The 20,075-nt window shown below is 36.3% G+C and overlaps 1 protein-coding gene across 2 annotated transcripts; it reads right to left on the bottom strand.

The window, feature by feature from the left end:
• Positions 1-474: 474 nt before the first annotated feature.
• On the bottom strand, positions 475-4,918 carry LOC110808451 (Galactose-binding protein). 2 transcript variants are annotated; one of them, XM_022033950.2, is made up of 5 exons: positions 4,519-4,918; positions 3,295-3,534; positions 1,773-3,034; positions 1,599-1,684; positions 475-869 (listed from the first exon to the last, which is right to left on the bottom strand). In XM_022033950.2, the coding sequence occupies exons 2-5, from the start codon at positions 3,452-3,454 to the stop codon at positions 623-625; spliced, it is 1,755 nt and encodes a 584-aa protein (XP_021889642.1). In that variant the 5' UTR covers positions 3,455-3,534; positions 4,519-4,918; the 3' UTR covers positions 475-622. The 2 variants fall into 2 exon arrangements, with proteins under 2 accessions (XP_021889642.1, XP_021889641.1); XM_022033949.2 differs by having other exon boundaries at positions 3,295-3,519; positions 4,519-4,917.
• Positions 4,919-20,075: the final 15,157 nt, after the last annotated feature.

Here is a 20,075-nt window from a genome sequence, read left to right as displayed (position 1 = left end):
TCAGGACTGGTCGATAAATGAAATCTGAGCCTTATTCCGAGCATCTCAATAAAGAATAAAAGACCATTCATTTTTTGAGTTGGAATTCATGTCCTATGCAGGCAATAACCAGACAACAGGCAATATAAATAAATAAATGGACAATGAAAAACATTACTACACCCTGCAATGACAATACTTCAGAAGAAAACTGTGTGTGTGCGTATATATATAGCTGTAGAACATATAATAGAACAAATGTTAAGAGAGGCAACAAACCGAAATTGAAGATTATAAGCAAAAAAAATATCAGGCGGAAGAAAATTAATGGAGTTCAAGTTTAGCCTGAAATCGTTGTTCTGACATCAGGGCAACGCCCCAGAAACCTGATATTTGAGAACAGCTATATCCTACGTATACACACTCCCACTTCTCACTAATTTTCAGATGAATTAAGATGTGAATGAAATGTCTGAATATCAACAGGCTCATCAATTCACCCACCAAATCTACAATATGGAATTACCTTTCAAAAATTAAAAGGAAGACAAGTTTAATTTAATCACGTTCTACCAGCTTGGTAGAGTACTCAAGATATTTCCACACATTTCTATAAACTGCCATCCATGGAGGGGTAAGAACTCTATACTGATAGTAAGAAAATGGTAACGGTACAGCTCAATAGTAAGAAAATCCAGGAAGAGCTTATACAACAAAATTTCCTGGTTTTCTCCGTTCTTTGAACACAAAATGTTATATAGATACACCGCAAAATATCTACGAAAAGCCTCGTGAGAGCCAAGATTCCAAAACTTAAGCTTACAAGAAACACTGCGATACCTTTGTTCTCCATCGATGAATGACTCTCCTCCATCTTTTCAACCTTAAACCTGTAAAAATTTTAGCACAATAATTAACACCTTCGCATAGATAAGGAACAAGAAATTTCAAAGGTGCAGAAAAAAGAAATCCTAGGTCTACACCAAACCCCTTTGTTTCAGGAGAGGAGATGTATGTTAGGGATTAGATATTCCAATTTCCCAGCAATTAATCAATATTTTTTCATATTCCACTCTTCTTTTCATATCGTCCCTGCCAATCGTTTCCCAATGTTCCTTGCAAATTTTAACAAAGAAGCCAATCAACTTAAAACAATCTAATTATGAATGTTTCATACTTGGTAGATAAGAATAATTAGGCTATTTTCATATATGCCATTACCTATTCAAAAATTACTGTAGGTGGACGAAATCATAAGATTTCATAGACGAAGTACTCTACAAACAGAAAAACCTATTATTCTTGCAGCTTTGACCTTCAATCTTCATAGTTGCCCTTTTTTTTGGAATGGTATCCTGTTATACCCTTTCAATTTTTTTTTAATAAGCTACCATTGGCAATGAATATGTTTTAAACAAATAGATCTTGAAGTCCCCCGGACAATTATTTCATTTCCTTTAATTATTAAAAGAGATTTCGTAAAGAAATTTCAAAAAGAGCAATAAATGGTATAGAACAAACTCAAATAAACATGTATGCTGTGATAATTAGATTGCTTCACCAAAATACTTCCATCATATAAGAAAATTTGCCATTAGTAGATAAGGAGATCGAGAAACCTGAGAAGAGCAATGTCCCCGCGCAGAGTAAGTAACTCAGAAGAATCACGCGATTTCTGGGCAATAAGTTCACCAACATCTTTAGCCTGAAAAGAGGATAACATAAGGAATTGAAAGGGAAAACAGGAAAGAAACCAAACACCCAAAACCAAATTAAATCATAAAGTCACATACCATGTTTGCCTGAGTATCAAAAGTATTCTTTACATCTGATCTTATCCTTTCTAACAGTACAACTTTTTCTTCAATATCTTTAGCAAATTCTGTTACTATATTCCCATATCTGGAATTCAACTCTTCTATGTATCTCTCCAGCACAGACAAATTTATGTCCAGGGACCGGACTTTCTGCATTAGTATTTTAAGAACAGCATCCCCATGCATCCTACTGGCCTGTTGATGATGAATTTCCTCAACAGGATCAAGAACATTATTCGTCTTCCCAACATCATGTTTAGTAATTGAACTTTCCACCGAGTAAACAGACTCCACTTCTTCATACAATCCTTGAGAATGTACATCACTTTTGGTGGACTCTGATGGGAAAGATACCTGCTTATTGTCACCAGTTCCTTCTTGAGGTCCAAATAAATTGTTTTGAGCAGATATCAAATCCTCCAGCATGCGCTCAACAGCATCCACCCCATAGACTTCAACAACACTTAGTGTACAATAAAATTCTGACCCATAATGACTCAATAGATTTAACTTTAAGTATCTCACCCATTTTGGCTCTTGGAGAACAAACTTCTGAATATGCTTCACATTTGCAGCAGTAAAATTCCCAAGACTAACCCACGTCTCTGTTGGATAAACCAGACTGCCAAGCAACTCAAAATCTTTTAAATTAGAAGAATAATGTTCGAAATTTGCTATCCCGATTGTGTCTACTAAAGTTTCCTCCGAAAGTTCCATAACAACATATTTTTCTTCTGCAGAGCATGGATTTCGAAGGTACTTGTCTTTGTCTCTGCATAGGATATTAGAAGCACCCTTGGCTTCCTTGTTAAATGACAAGACCTTCGCTCCCTTTGAAGAAGAAGCATAATTATACTCCTTCCCACCAGGCTCCACTCTGTGTATTACACTCCCAGCCTGTCCGGTTCCAGATTTACTTTTGGAACTGAATGTTTTGGTCCTGAATTCATCAAGTCCAGGTGGCACAGCACGAGACAGCCTATCAGACTTCAGAGCAGTCCCCTCCGAGTTAGTGCCTGACATGGCATGGTCAACCATATGATTTGTGTTTCCTTCATGGGCAACTGGTTCACCACTTCTGGAACCTTTATTTTCATCGACTTTTGCACAAGAATCCTCATTGTACTTAGGACATTCAGTTTCTTTTGATGGATTTCTATCAGCAGGACCAGCATATTTTTGTGCCAGCTGAGATCCATGCCAAGTTGACGAACCAACTGGAGGCACTGCAGACGCATCTATATTTAAACAAAGCGATTAGTGTCTGATGAAAACTAAGCAGGCAGTGAGGAAGAATAACCAGAAAATGAATCACACGAGTTCATTAGATTTCCTGGGCAAGGAAAATGGACAAAGGACAATATGGACATGACAAAATCAACAAGGAAGAGCAATCTTTAAACAAAGTTTCTCTTAAAAGGGGCGGCGGAAGAAGAGAGGTTGGTCTCTTATTTACGAAACTGAAATGCATGCTTAGAGTATTTTATTGCAATCTTACCTCTGTAACTGTCGCCATAACTGATCCATAAGCTCAAAAGGAAAACAAGACCCCATAAAACAAAAACCAAGGACAGAGAAACTTTGTACAAGTGATTTCTTCCAGTATTAGCCTTCTCCAAAGCTCTTCGTTGCAGAAGAGCTCTACGTGATCTTTGCATCGCACATCAATCCAGTACAGCGCAGACTATGGAATTCTGAAAGAAAAGGTTTCTCTCCACGTCACCTGTAGATGAAGCCCCTGGTATTGGATCAGATACTCTTCAATATGAAGCGGAAAGAGAAATGTTTTGCTTGTACATTCAGCTAACTAGTTGTAACGTTGAAAGGTAATGAAACTGACTGAAAAAGTATTTCTTCAGCCACAAATAGCGGTAAATGAAGAAGGAAAAACGCAATAGAGAACCCTAATATTAATTAACTTGCAAGATACGAGCCCATATTTAACCATGTTCCACAACAAAATGGCATTATGGATTAAGAAATTGGTAAAGAAAATCGAAAAGGTAACATGAAAGACATTATCTCTAATTAAGTTAAAATTAGATTGTAATGAATCAGACATCCATAACCAACTATAATATGGACTAGTCAATACGGTGAAATCATCCTTCGGAGCGAAGGAAAATGACACTGACCTGCAAGAATAATGTTCCAACAAACTGATAGTGAAATACATCAAACAACAGCAAAATCCGAACTTAATCTTAATAATGCCGAGAAAATTCAAAGACAAACACTGAAGTTCTAAATTAAGAAGTTTCCATATAACATTTCCACGAAGAGTAAAAGAAAAACCCAAAATGAACATATAGAATAAAACCTCGTCGAACCCAATTCAAGAATCACCTAGGGTAACTTTTTTCGTTGTCTTCTAGTAACACATAAAATTAACAGATATTGATTGATCGATAGATAAAAGAGCGACAAAGAAAGAGATACGAAAGTTGGTCAACTTCGAAACACAATCGGGTTTAGGATTGACTCAAAGCCCTGAACTGTAACCTACATGAATAATTCAACAAATTTAAGGTGACTGAACAGAATTCAAAAGCCAAACATTAGATCCAATTCCAAGACGATTCACATAAGAAGAAAAAACTGAAAGAGAAAACACATCCAAACAACGCAGATCAAAATTAGGCTGAATCCAAACAGATAAAACAAACAGGCAATAATTTCTCAACCACAGATAGTAGAAGGCAAGAAGAACTTCTCAAACCACCTGAAAATCTGGAAAATGAGTAAGTCAAATTCTCTTCAACTGTTTTCAGAGTGAAAAAAACGGAGATCAGCGAACAAATCCAGAGAGAAAAAGAAGCGCGATCGATCGAAACAACCGATGTCAATCCCAGACCGAAACGGCGTCGGTCGGTCAGTCGATTCTCTTCTCCGTCCCGGGTGTCTTCAGGACCCCTCTGATGGGGTTTCTGTCCTTTTAAGTAACGGCATTCTTCTGTGTCTCTCTCGTATTTGAAAAACACTTCCGGCTTCCGGATTCTTTGTTTTAGCTTTTTAACTCGAATTTCACTGTTTACCGCTCTGTTATTGGATCTGGTGAGCTGAAAGAGCAGTAAATTTGGGAGTGTTTTTTACTAGTCGTCTCCCTTTTGCATTTTCAAAAACAAGATAAATCCCCCTGGCATGTGTACCGGGGACTGGTAAAAAAAGAAACGCACGGGTAAAGATACTTCCTAGATGAGAAAGAAAAGAATATTCAGTAATTTTTTGAGTCGAAATCCCAACTTACGAGCGTATAAAAAATTTAAAAGTTATATCTTTATAGCTATTATTAACAATATTAATATTAAAAAATATTGTGTTAAATATTTAAATTTTATCATTACAAGATAAATAAAAATAAAAATTTACACTCTACTAGAACAATAAAAATAAATTTGATTAGATTTTACTATTTGAATCAGTTTTTTAATTGAACACACTAACGTTTATTTATTTTAGTAATTTTAACTAATTTTATTAATTTCATAATTATTTAACAAATTTATTGAATAAAAGGGGTAAAGGGAGCAAAATGGTGTCGGTTATGAACAAAATTTATTAGTCATGAACAAAATAAAGTCGCTTAATAAACAAATATTTAATAATTATTATATATTATGAGTATATATTAGTTTGATTAATATTATCAAAATTTAAAAAAAAAAGAAAAAAAAAACCTTTTTGAGAAAAACTTACAAAAAACATTTGAAATTAAGCAATTAATTTATTTATTTAAAACATGGAAATTAATATTTGTAAACCATGAAAACGGAAAAAAACGCGTAAATTGAAGGAGCATGGTAATAAGACAAGGACATTGCTTTAATCATTTAGATTTTGCAATCCCTTCGTATAAGGCAAGGTATTTAATAGTGTGTGTTTATATATATATATATTAAATTTTTTATAAGTTGTAATTATTTTAATTAAAAAATTCTAATAAATGTGCTAATAAATTCTAATAAATTTAATCATTTAGTCATCATAACTTATATAATATCCGGATCCGGAATTTGGACAGGTATTAATTTTAAATTTTAAAAAATATATAAAAATTTTAATTTTAAAAATTAATAAATTTTTATTTAATATAAAATTAAGAAAAAAAAAATTATGGATGAAATTAAAAATAATTTTTTTAAAAAATAGTGAAAATTAATGTTCGGATGATATTTTTGAAAGAAAAATCAGAACTATGAGTTAAAACGCAATTAAGAAAAATTACGTCACATAAGACCGCCTAATCAACAGTCCCGACAAACCAGAGTGCGCCGTGTGGCAAGGTACGCTGACTCGGTGTCACGCGGGAGGCCACACTAGCGATCCGCGTGCTCTACGATCGGACGGTCCGGAAGCGTTCCCGCGCGCATGGATGGTCCGAATTTGTTCCCTCCTCATGCGCGATCAGATAATCGCGATTAAACACGATGAACGGCTCATATTTATTTTTTTTAAACGCGATCGTACGGTCGAGATCAAATCGCGATGAACGAGCTAAATTCATTTCTTCTTTAAACGCGATCAAACGGTCGAGATCAAACGCGATAAATGGTTCAGATTAACACGAGACGAGTATAAATATCTCGCATTACATCGAACCCAAACCCTAACCGTCAGTCTCTCGTCGGAGAAGAAGGACTAGTCGCCGGATGCGGGAGCCGACCGTCGCCCCCCACCGCGCTGGAGCCACATTCGACTACCAAAAAAAGTAAAAATTTTCATATCCGCTCAGAATTTAATTCCGAGCACCCCCATGGCCAAATCAGTACAAAAGGAATGGTGAGTGAGCCGAAAATCATTGCCAAAGCCCAACGGTGTTGCCATAGACAAAACCCAAAATCGCCTCCGATGAGCCCCTTCTCGTTTTCCGTTTTGTGTGATTTTTTATACCATTATGTTCACTGTTTTATTTTCTAGAGGTTGACCAAAGAAAAACGTCCAACCGCGGAGGTGAGCCGGCGGAGCTGCCGCACCAGAAAATTCTACTGTCAGTAGGTTTTCATTTTTTGATTTTTTTTTCGGCCAACTGAGGCCCCCAAACGTGTTTTCTCGTAGGGATGGATATAAAATCAGTCGAAATCAGCCAAAATTGACTGAAAATAGCAAGGCTGAGGCAAACTGCCGTCGTTCACGGCGGTACCACCGTGCCGGAATTTAAAAATTGGCCGTAAAAGGTTTTTAACACCGATTTTAGATTTTTTTATGGTATTTTTTGGTACGTGAAACGTGTTTTAATCTTCGCAGAAAAATTTAAGAAATACGAGGACCGCCAGTAGGTACAATAGAAAGTTCGATGTTTCGGATACCGATTCGGGTAAGAATCTCTCATATTATTTATTCTCTATTATGGAATTGAAGCTTAATAATCGATAATATGATATTCTGTGTAATTTAAAAACTTTGAGAATAATTGTAACGGCCCCGGAAATGTTAAAATGAAATGAGTATTTAAACACATAAAATGCGAAAGCGAGATCAAAATTTCAGTTAACATCCCTTACACGAAAACCAAAAACGTACTTAAAATATAAAAGATTAAACTAACTAAAAAAGAAACTCGAAAATAAAACTATGAGTATGACTACAGAGTCTCTAGGCATCCCCTTCGTCGTCCTCCTGCGGAACGGGCTCGGGAACTATGTCTTCCTAATCTGAAATGGTTAAATAAGGAGTGAGCTACACTAGCCCAGTAAGAACATCACGATATCTCACCGTCACGGAGGTAAAGGTGGGTAGAAAAACACAAAAGACCAATGGAGCATGATTTACAACAAATCCTTTTATTTATGATAAAACCTTTACCATCCACTTACCTCGGTGGAATTCATGAAACAATATAAGAAAAACAATAACATTATCACAATCATGGAATAATATAAGCTGTAAAACATAGCACTTATCACGCCTTTTGTAATTCAATCATTATACAACATATCATTTTCTCATTTACCAGCCTACTAGTATCCATGGGGGTCCATAGGGGTCCCGCTACCCGTTAACCTTTAACATTCATAATCAGTTTCCAGGGCCGTCCCCATACCCCGTCCGGTATGGGCGCCAAAACCATAAACCTCAATACCCCGTCCGGTATGAGGGTGAAACGGGCCGTCCCCATACCCCGTCCGGTATGGGCGCCAAAACCATAAACCTCAATACCCCGTCCGGTATGAGGGTGAAACGGGCCGTCCCCATACCCCGTCCGGTATGGGTGCCAAAACACATAAGATCTCCATACCCCGTCCGGCATGTGAGACCACAATCCCGGTAGGGTTCCCTACGGACCCGGTCCGTCTACCATCTCCCAGGATATCTAGTCAGGCCGATCCCATCATACAATTATCAGTCTACACAATCTTTCATTTTCCTCTTCCTCAGTAAGCATTATCAATTCACATTTTAAACAAGCAAATCGTAATTCATGCCAAACAGACAACATACGGTATCAGTTTTTCAGTCATTCAACCCATAACCAATAAAAACGTAATATATGCACACGAAACTATAAAATAAACACATCAAACCTCATACTGTATTTAAAGCTGTAAAACAGGCCAAATAACAGTAAATCATCAATCACACTAGACTCGGGCTCCATTAGCAACCTTAAGCAATTTCACACATTCGTTAATTCAAGAAATACCGTTTTATCATTTTGAACTTTAATACCGTGATAGGAAATAGGGTGAGGGGTCCTTACTCGTTTCGGGGTCCAAACACGGCTTCGCAGTGCGCTTGCAGGCTGTCCCTAATTTTCCCTGAATTTTCCTCGGGGAACTGAAACGCACTACTAGTACCTGCACGTGTTCCAAAAAAAATCCCAAATTAGGCCCAGGGCCCCTTTCGGCCCAAATCGCAACTCCGGCACGGCGGCTCCGCCGTGCTCCGGCGACGGCGACGCCGCTGACGGCGGCGAGTCGCCTCGGGTTGGCTGTTTTCGGCCGTTTCCGGCCGAATTCGGCCACACTCGCATCGGTCCCTGTGAGGAAACAACCCTAGGGCCCTCGGGGGGCCAAAAAATCACGGAAAAACGGAGCTTACCGGCGGCGGCGCTCTTGGGTGCGGCGGCTCTCCGGCGAGGTTCGTGTTTTGGTGATTCGGCTCTGGTCAACCTGTAGAGAAAAGAATGGTGATCACGGTGATATAAAAATTGCATCAAACGGAGGCCGGAAAGGGCCTCATCGGAGGCAAAAACCGAGAAGGGGCGCGGCGGCGCCGCTGGGCTTCGGCCGTGTATTCCGGCCGTTTGGCCAGGATTTTGGCTCCGATTTGGCCACAGGAGGAATCAGCGTGGAAAAACGAGTCGGGGGTACGAAATTTACCTCGATCGGCGGTCGGAAGTTCCTCCGGTGCGGCGGCGGGTGGCGGCGGCCGGCTTCTGGTTCGTCTTCTCTAGCGAGCGGCAGGCGGCTAGGGTTTGTGGTCTGGTGTGGGGGTTCTATTTATAACCCCTTGCCCTTTGATCTCAGCCGTCCATTTTGTTTTAATCTGGGTCGTCCATTTTTGATTGAATCTGGGCCGTCCGTGCGATTGCATCTGGGTCGTCCGATCGCGCGATTGATCTGGGCCGTCCGATCGCGCTCACGCGGATCGCCAACGTGGCCCGTTCCGGAGTGACGTGGTCTTGCCACGTGGCAGGCCCCGGTTGGCCGGGATTGCTGACGTGGCTTCTCTTTTTTTTTTTTTTCGACCCCTTTTCTCCGGGCGCTACAATAATTACAAGTTACTAATGGAGCCAGAACTAGTTAGTTCTATATTTTTCATGTTTAACTGATGGTTGAATTTACAACTTTAAATACATGATGATATACTAAAATGCTTGTCTTGCGTGATTTACGGTCAAGTTGTAAAATTAAAAATTAATGTGCAAACGAAAATTTGATTGGTCACGTAAATTAATGAATGGTAATCTTACTTGATATCTTAAGAGATGATGGATGGATATGGTACATAGAGAATCCTACCGTGAATGTTACCTCATACCGGAATCGAGGAATGATATTTTTGTCGCTCATACTGGACGGTGAATGAAGACGACCCGATTTACCCTCATTTCGGACGGTGTATTGAGAGATGATATTTTTGGCGCTCATACCGGACGGAATATGGAGACAGCCAGTTCGTTGACAATATTAAATATTAGTTCACGTATAGTGGGACATCCTATGAGCTCCCAATGATACTAGTAGACAAATAAAAATAGAAAGTGGTTGCTATTGATCACTTGAAAATAAAATTAGAATGTTATTTGAATTATTGTATCTCTATAGGTCGATTTTAGAAATCTCGCAACAGTAAATATATGCAATAAATAGTTTTTTCTTATGATAAATGAATTTACTTAAATCAAGAGCTCCATTTGTTATTTTTATAATTTTTACCAACCTTTAGTTTTTGTATCGGTGAGTAGTGTGATATTCTTACTAAGCTAGTGTAACTCACCATTTCATTAATTATTTCATATCAAAATGACCAAGATCTAGATCCCCATCAACAAGAGGGTTGTGAATAAGTTCACCACCCGAACTCCCTTCAAAAGTTAGTGAAGGTAGTCATAAAATACTCAATTATTGATTTTTTGTTTATTTCATTTATTTTCATAATTTTTTTTAGAATAGACATTCTCGTAACCTTATTGTGTATTTTAAATTACTGTGTAAGGAATGTAAACTCTAAACTTTATTATTTCGCTTCCGCATTTTAATTAATGACTTTATTTTTTTTTAAGTTCCAGGTCTTTACAACTTACTAACACATTAATAAATTAATTATCGATTTCACTGAATCAAATATTATAAATCGGCAATCATCAGCGCACAATATATTAATAAAATAATAAATTTTATATATTAAAATTTAAATTTATAATTTTAAAATAAAATATAAAAATTTTAACCACTGAATTATTCTTTTGTTAGTAATTTATATTTGATAAATTATTAAACGAGTCTTTAAATTTTAATATTTATTACAATTTAATTTATAATATTTTTTGTTACAATTTTATCACTATTATTTTTTTTTTCAAATAGATTTTATTTTTAGTTTAATAAAAAAAACTAAAATAATCAAAATCATTTTGATGTTTAAAAAAACTAAAAAATATATTTTGAAAAAATTTATTAAAGTAAAAAATTAATGCAAATAATTTTATTTTGCTATTATCAATTTATTAATTTAATTAATCAAATAATTTTTTTATTTTTAAAAAATATTATAAATATTATCTAGTTATTTAAACTTTTATATTAGGAAATAAAAAATTTTAAATATTTAAAATAAATAAAAAATATTATAAACAAAATTATAATTAAAAGATATTAGATAATAAATAATAACAAATACTAGATTTTAAAATTAATTTAATAATTTATTATTTTTTCTAACGATAAGTATAAACCCTCAAATAAGTAAAAGAACGCGGTTAAAATTAAAAAATAAAAATAAAAATAAAAATATTAGCTGAGGAGAAAAAGGACAAAAAATAATATGTTGATCAGTCGGCCAAGACAAAAAGTGAAGGCGTAATGTCGTACGTTTCGAGAGTTGTTCTAAATTTTGAAATGCACAAAAGAGAGAATATTTGCTTAACAGTTCAAGGTCGGTGACGCGGCACGATGATGATGAGCTGTGATCGCATCAGTTTGGCGCGCATTTCTAGTAATTTTTGATTGGGGAAATGCTAGCGTAACATGTGTGGTATGTAACCTGATCAAAAGTTCGTTTTTTTTTTTTTTTTTTTTTTACAAAGATCATATTTTGCACCTAATTCAATTAGCATAAACTCAATCATATACTATTTTTCACTAAAGCATTTATTCCAAGCTGAATCAGATTCAGATTTAGTCTTTTAGAACTTGTTCAAATTTGATTCAATATATATATTTTAAATTTATTATTAGTATAAATATATTTGTATTTTTATTATATGTTAATAAATATATTTTAAATTTCTAAATTCAATAAAATCTAATAAAAAAATTTTTAAAAAAATTAAGACTACTTTTAGTTCCGGACCGTGTCCAATTTTCCTTTTACAAGGAGATTATTTTTATGCTAAGGAAAAAAAAATGATACTAGGGGTTATTTTTATGGTCATAAAAAAATGAGAGGGGTTTCTTGTGACAGCTCATACCCTATTCAGATTACATTAAGATAGAATATTCACTATCTTGTATCAAACAATATATCTAAAATATTCAACTAATTCTCTTAGTCAGCCCATGCCCTATTCTAATTATATTAAAATAAAATATTCACTATCCTGTATCAAATAATGTATTTAGAATATTCAACTCATTTTCTTAGTCATTAACCATAAGGTAAGCGAGTCTCATTACAACAGATACAATTCTAGGCTCAAAATAATTCTACAAACATAACTAAATGCACGAAAGTTCTACCACTATTTTGTTATACTATTATATCTCAATTTGAATAGTAATTTTTTATTTCCTTTAGGTTCGGTGCTCAGTTGTTAAGCATTTCGGTTCTGATTCCTGCCTCAAAGTATCTGAAAATGAAAGTAATGAGTATACATAACTTAGTAAGATAAAATTTAGAACTAAAAACTAAAGAATGACAATTAGCTAAACTTCTTCCCCAATATTATATATCTACTTCATTCTAAGCACCATTCTTCTCTTTCTTACTAACCACACTTTCTCCCCACTCAATACCTTCCTCATGCCCACATTTAATTCCAATCATTACTTACTACCGCTATCACTCTATTTTCCTCATTTTATGCCAGCAAATGATAAACTCGGCTTCTTTTTACCTTTACCTAACCCTCAACTGTTTGCCACCTCAACCCACCAACCACAGAACGTGAAAACATTCCATACTTTTGACCCTAGTACCACACTAATTCAATACTAATCCACCAGTCAATACACTCACGCATATAATCTTCCAATACAACCAACCAGTCTCACATATTCCAACTTGCCAACACCGACCCATAGAGACCACACATACACACCATTGGTGCATCGAGGGTCTCACTCCAACAGCAACTGCAATCACAAATGTCGGCCACCAAACAGCCCCATGCACCAATACACCATAACATCATATACATCATTATCTTAGTATCAAACGACCACTGAATGGCCACTTCGAAATCTACTAATATCGGCTAACAGCCTCATACGCACCTGAGCAAGTGAGTGCCTTGTCGACTATTGAGTGGCCATACACACCGTGCGCCACTGTTCATCACACCAGCACACTAGAACCTGCAAGCATAGGCAAAATGGTCTGATACACCTACGCACCTATACATACATATACTGCGAACCACCAATCGTTGTACTGACACACAAAAACCTACAAACATTGGCCAAATAGCCTCACACACCCATGCACCTATACATATACCCACTGCGAGCTATACCGGCACACTTATACATCCAGTGTGTACATAACTCACATTCCTCTTGTAAAGAATACTGATCACTTAGAGAACAATTGTCAACAGCCAACTCAAGAAGACAAGTGTGCCAACTTATCCAGGTCAGGAAAAGGTCCCAGTCAGCACGCCAACTCATCTTGCAGCTCTCAGACAAAACAAGCATGGCAGACAATTGAAATGCAATCGTCCTATTGGAAGAACACAATCGTCCCTCATTTAAAACTATTAAAGCTACGTATATTTTTAGGGTTTTTCTATGTTGATCGACAGTAAATATTTGTTGTTTTCTTATAGAGTGTGTGTATCTTTGAATCATTGTAAAGAGTTGTTGAGTTCTATAAATGTATCATCCTTGTAAACCAAAAATTAAGTTGAATGAAACTGAAAACTGAGAATTGTCCAGCCTTCCATATCAAACCAAATATAATCTGTTTCTTAACTTGGTATCAGAGGTAGCAAATGACAGGAGAAAACAACAACTTCTCAACCTTCAACCCAACACCTCAAAAAATTCAAACTTTACCTAGCAGCTCGATGAGCTCTGTGTGTACTCTGAACCTTAATAATGATAACTACCTCATTTGAAAAATTTTGGTGCTTCCAATTATCATAGGAAACAAAATCGAAGGTTTCCTCACCGGTGCCAAATTTAGCCCACTAAAATACACAGAAAGAGTTGTAAAAAGAAGCACTAAAGTCGAAACCATAGTGAATCCAGAATTTGAAGACTGGTTTGCACAGGATTAGATATTACTATGTTGGCTTTACAGATCGAGTGAAACAAACATAGCCTTCAAATTGATGGGGCACTCAACATCAAAAGTCCTATGGGATGCCATCTGGGATCTCTTCGCAGTAAAAACATGAGCAAATATAATCTATTACAAGAGAGAATTCGTCAAAATGCAAAAGGGGAACTTGAAGATGGAAAAATACCTAAAATTCATCAAAGGAATAGAAGACAACCTTGCACAAGTAGGACACCCTGTAACACTATAAGATCTCACTTCTCAAGTTCTTGTTGTCTTATATTCCCCTTAATACAACCCACTCGTGTGTCAAATCAAGGAAAATGAAAGCATAAGTTGGATCGAACTTTAATCTCGACTGCTCAACTATGAAAGACGGCTGAAACAACTCAACACAACAACGGCCATCCTAAACCTCGGACGACCCTCAGTAAATTTTTTCATTTTCAGGAGCAGTGGAACCCATCAGAGCCCACCATCTCAATCGATTAACAGAAGAGGATGACGCAACAACCCTTTTAATAGAGGAGGTTGTCACAAGACCAGAAGAGGAAGAAACAACGAAAACTTCATACCAATATGCCAAATATGTGGCAAAATTGGACACATTGTCACTCATTGCTATTATCGTTAGACAATAGCTACATGGGAGTCATTCCAGAGAACTCCCCAAAGGCCTATCAAAGCTCAGCCTTTTCGGCCACTACCGAAGACAACCTTGAAGACCCAGTTTGGTATCCAGACAGTGGTGCTAACAACCATGTAACAGGAGATGCAAACATACTATAGTCGAAACAATCATATAAATGAAGTAAAAGTCTCATTATTGGAAACGGTAAAAAAATCCCTATCAGACACATCGGTAAGGTAAACATTTATACTCCCAGAAATGAAAGATTAACTCTAAACAAAGTGCTACATGTACCAAAAATCAATAAGAATTTACTAAGTGTTTCTCAACTTACCTCCTCTAATAATGTTGAAGTTATCTTTAACTCATCTTCTTGTCTTGTGAAGGATAAAACCACAGGCAAAGTGCTGCTGCTAGGGAAGCTTAAAGATGGCTTATATTGCTTGGGCTCCTCGAAACGGACTTCACTTTATCATCCTCCCTGTTAAGCTTTGATCATTAGCAAAAATGTCCAAACCCCTTAATTAAGAACACTGATGTGGCATAGAAAACTCGGACATCCATCTTCAAAAACCTTATCTGTCATCTTAAACTCATGTAATGAACCATTTAAGTTTAATAAAAATATCTTTTGTGATGCGTGTCAACTGGGCAAGTCCCATCTTATTCCTTACTCTCTGTCTTTGTCACATGCAAAAACACCATTCGAAGTTGTTCATACTGATGTTTGGGGATCATCTGCTCTCTCTTCACCTTCAGGCCATAGATATTATGTGATTTTCATTGACAATTATAGTCGAATTCACTTGGCTTTATCCGCTCAAAGAAAAATAAGAAGTTTATCAAGTCTTCACCTTGTTCAAACACCAAATAGAAACCCAATTTGGAAAGAAAATAAAGTGTCTTCAATCAGACATAGGAAGAGAGTTTATTGGCTTGGCCCAGACTCTTCAAAGTAATAGAATTAAAATTAGATATTCATGTCCCTACTCATCGGCTTAAAACGGACGGGTTGAAAAAAAACATCGGCATATAGTCGAAACCAGTCTCACCCTCCTTGACGACTCAAGAGTGCCACTCAAATACTCATTCGATACTTTTGAAACAATCATATTCTTGATTAATAGAATGCCTATATCAATCTTGAATCAATCATCGCCACTTGAAAAGCTATACCACAAAAAACCTAACTACAAACAGCTAAAGACTTTTGGGTGTGCCTGTTTTCCTTGTCTAGAATCATACCAGAATCACAAGCTCACTTTCTATTCAACAAAATATTTTTTTCTTGGTTACAGTTCTCTTCACAAAGGGTACAAATGTCTTAGCTCCACTGGTAAGATATATGTATCCATAAATGTAGTCTTCAATGAACTTAAATTCCCCTGTTACCATGGCTTTGTGAAAACACACCAACCCAAAATTGTCTCTAGAATCACATTACCCTCCTGGCTCAATATATCTTCCAACCCTTTATCAGCCTTACCTTTCCTAAGGAGCACGAGCAAACAAGACCTCGCATAAACTCTAACACCAGCATCCTCCTCTATGGCAGAGTCCTCACCGCAACACTCACCAAGAGATTCTTCAACCAGTGACAATATGTTGGAAGAAGAATCGGTGTCTCCTCCTAGTCAGAGCATAACACTAACAGAGCAAGAAGAATAGAGAGTACAAACAGAAAATACCTTAACAGAAGCTCCAAGACATCAAATGATGATAAGAGCTCAAGCTGGATTATTTAGACCAAGGAACCAGCCACAAGACTTCCAACTATTTAGAGCAGTCATGGTAAGAAATCTTATAACAGTTACTTCGATCATAGAAGCTACCAGAATTCCCCACTAAAAATCGGTTATGAAAGAAGAAATGTCTGCCCTCAGAAATAATCAGACATGGAAGTTGGCTCCTCATCATCCGAAAATGAACCTAGTTGGCAACAAATGGGTTTACAAAATTAAGACTAATGCCGATGGAAGCTTTCAACAATGTAAAGCTAGATTAATGGCAAAGGGTTTTCATCAAACACCCGTGATAGACTTCCATGAAACCTTTAATCCGGTAATTAAGACATCAACACTTCAAGTGATTCTGATTCTAGCAGTAACAAACAAGTGGAACATCAAATTGTTGGATGTGAACAATGTCTTCCTAAATAGAGAACTAAGAGAGACGGTTTTTATTAAGCAGCCTGAAGGTTTCGAAGATCCCAAACACCCTAACTATGTTTGTCAACCCAACAAAACACTTTATGGACTCAAGCAAGCTCTAAGAGCATGGTTTGATAAACTCAAATCCTCACTGCTCGAATGGGGCTTCAAGAGCTCACAAACAGACACATCTCTCTTTTTCTTTCTTATAGAGACAACCAAAATCTTCATACTGATCTATGTTGATGATATAATTGTTACAGGGAACAAACCAGAGAAAATGCTAAGTGCCATCAACTAACTTCATAATTTATCTGCACTAAAAGATCTCGAAGACATTCATCTCTTCCTCGGCATCAAAACAACACGGGATGACACTAGTCTATTCCTTACTCAAACAAAATACACTGAAGAACTCCTTAAAAGAAGCAACATGTACTTTGCTAAACCACGCCCGACACCGACAGTAATTGGCAACTTGTCTACTGAAGAAGGAGAAGAACTGACAGATTTAACTCCCTATCAAAAAATGATAGGATCTCTTCAATATCTAACTCACATAAGACCAGATATATCGTTCATTATCAACAAACTTAGCCGATTCATGCAAAAACCAACTGATCTTCACATGAAAGCCTTGAAAAGAGTTCTTAATATCTAAAAAGAACGACTAATGTCGGTCTCCACATTAAATCCAGCGACATACTGGACATTGTGGGGTATTTGGATGCAGACTGGGCTTGCTCAAAGGATCATCGCGGCTCGACCTCGGGCTACTGCGTCTATCTTGGAGAGAACTTGGTCTCCTGGAGTTCAAATAAGCAGAACGTTGTGTCAAAGTCAAGTGCCGAATATAAGTACAGGGCCCTAGCCCACCAATCTTGTGAAGTCACCTGGCTGGAGTCCTTACTCAAAGAGATAAACATCATCATTTCATAAATTCCAATAGCCTAGTGCGACAATATGAGCGCCACGACCCTTGCAAGCAATCATGTCTTTCATTCGCGAACCAAACATATTGAAGTTGACATTCACTTCATTCGTGACAAAGTGATAAAATGAGCTCTCAACATCAGATACGTGCCCTCATGTGATCAGATCGTCGATTGCTTCACCAAGCTTCTGTCACAAACACAGGTTAAATATTTCAGGAAAAAACTTGGACGGGTTCACCAACCGCTTCCCTTGACAAGTTTGAGGGGAAATGTAAAGAACACTGATCATTCGGAGAAGAACTATCAACAGTTAACTCAAGAAGATAAGTGTGCCAACTTGTCCAGGTCAGTAAAATGTCTCAATTAGCATGCCAACCCATCTTACAACTCCTAGACAAAATATGCATGGCCGACAAGTGGAGTGCAATCGTCCTTTTAGAAAAACACAATCATCCCTCACTGAAAACCGTTAAAGCTGCGTATATTTTCTGGGTTTTTTCTTGTTGATCGACAGTAAATGTTTATTGTTTTCTTGTGGAGTGTATGTATCTTTGAATCACTGTAAAGAGCTGCTGAGCTCTATAAATGTATCATCCTTGCAAACTAAAAATTAAGTTGAATGAAACTGAAAGCTGAGAATTGTCTAGCCGTCCATATCAAGCCAAATATAATTTGTTTCTTAACTCCCCTCACCTTTCGGTTACACACCGATTCCTCTTTCAAATGCTCTGTTCCAGCCTACACAACACTAATCCTGAGTCTTTTCCACCTCTCTCTCTCGCACATACGGTATATTCCTACCTACTAGAACTGTACTCATCCCTACAACTCAGACAACATGTTCTCTCTCTCTCCCTCAGGCTTCGACCTTCCATCACACCTCTTCGTCTAATACACCTCACATACTTCTGTCTCCCTATCTCGGTGCACCTTAGCTAACCTGCAACACAAGATTTCACAGTGTATTGCCCTAATTAAGTTTGAAATTCCAAATTCTTCTTATATCTCGCTTCCATACTCCTTTTGTCTCACAAACTCTACTGCAGCCTCACCCCTTCCCATAAACTTTCGGTCGATCGTCTCTCGTCCTACTCGGTTCCTTCTCTTCCTCGCGCACTCCCCATCCTCCCCTTCCCTTTGTTTCCTCTCTCTCTCTCTCTGTTTTATGCCCTTTTTCTTCTCAGCCCGACCCCATTTTTATACTCAGCCTAACCTCAAATCCAGACCGTTGAATACCCATCTAATCTGAACCGTCCATCCTCCCTCCTATATCTAGGCTATTACATTTCTTTTAGTAGATAAATAAGTTTTATTATTTAAACATTTATTTATTTTTTAAAATGTGATAATTGTTCAAAAATTTAACTTATGATGTCAATTTAAAAAAAAAAATTGATTTCAGCATTTTTAACTTTTCATATCATATTGTAATATATTTGTTGTTTACACTCCAACGTAAATAGATTTGATTATAATTTAATTTTTTTACTTACAAAATTAATTTAATTATATTTTTTTACAGAAAATGTAAAATGTTGTTTGTTATGTTAAGCAAAATAAAATTATCTTTCATAATTACTTCTATTCTCGTTAGCTTATTTTCTCCCGCTCATATTTACTACCAATTTTTTTAATTAAAATTTATTTAAGCATTCAAATATATTTATTATTATTATCATCAATTTAGTTTTTTCAGTTCTGCCGTATTGGCGGTGAATGTGGGTCTAGCCCATTTGGTTATAATCTCTCCTTGAAACAGTTGAAGCAAAGCCCATAATTTATTAGGTCTTGGTTTAGTTTATATTATATAAATTTAATTCTATAAAGTGCAAGATAAATTTGTCCCAAGTACAAATTTACATTTAACTTTCTATTAAACTTATCACCGTAATAGAGTTAAAAATGAATAAGATATTTTTCATATTTTTTATTGATAAAAATTATATTCCACAAAATTTTTATTATATTATTAATAAAATATGATCCCATACTGATATATACGCTCAAATAAAACATCTTGTAAGAATGGGGAGGATGCGTAAATATCAATTGTTACAAGTATTCCTACATTGAAACTTCCCAAATTTTGTCGTATAAAATATTTGAGAACCAACAAATTTTTGGGAACCTTCCCCATCAAATGAATTCTTACCGGGTAGCGTGTAATTTATGATTATATTTATATACACACACACATATATATATATACACGTATGCAGTTACACTTCATTATTTATGTTTACCTTTAAGAAATACATATTTGAAATAAGTAAATTATTTGTACCATGTGTGTTTTAATGTTTTGGATAGTTAAACATTGCTTCCATATTGAAAATCTGAAATAATTATAATTTATTTTTAAGTGAAATTTTCATGTGGGTTTGTTTTTGTTCATCAAATA

This window comes from Carica papaya, chromosome 1, assembly GCF_054855325.1.
Source record: "Carica papaya isolate Zhongbai chromosome 1, ASM5485532v1, whole genome shotgun sequence".
NCBI classification, from domain to species: domain Eukaryota; kingdom Viridiplantae; phylum Streptophyta; class Magnoliopsida; order Brassicales; family Caricaceae; genus Carica; species Carica papaya.
This window is presented reverse-complemented; position numbering and strand designations above follow the sequence as displayed.

Bases quoted from the DNA above. Each gene is read 5' to 3' on its own strand.
- LOC110808451 (XM_022033950.2), bottom strand. From the start codon at position 3,454: ATGCAAAGATCACGTAGAGCTCTTCTGCAACGAAGAGCTTTGGAGAAG. The intron at 3,035-3,294 runs GTAAGATTGCAA...GTTTAAATATAG, and splicing joins TTATGGCGACAGTTACAGAG to ATGCGTCTGCAGTGCCTCCA. The intron at 870-1,598 runs GTTTCTCGATCT...AAATTTTTACAG, and splicing joins GGGGACATTGCTCTTCTCAG to GTTTAAGGTTGAAAAGATGG.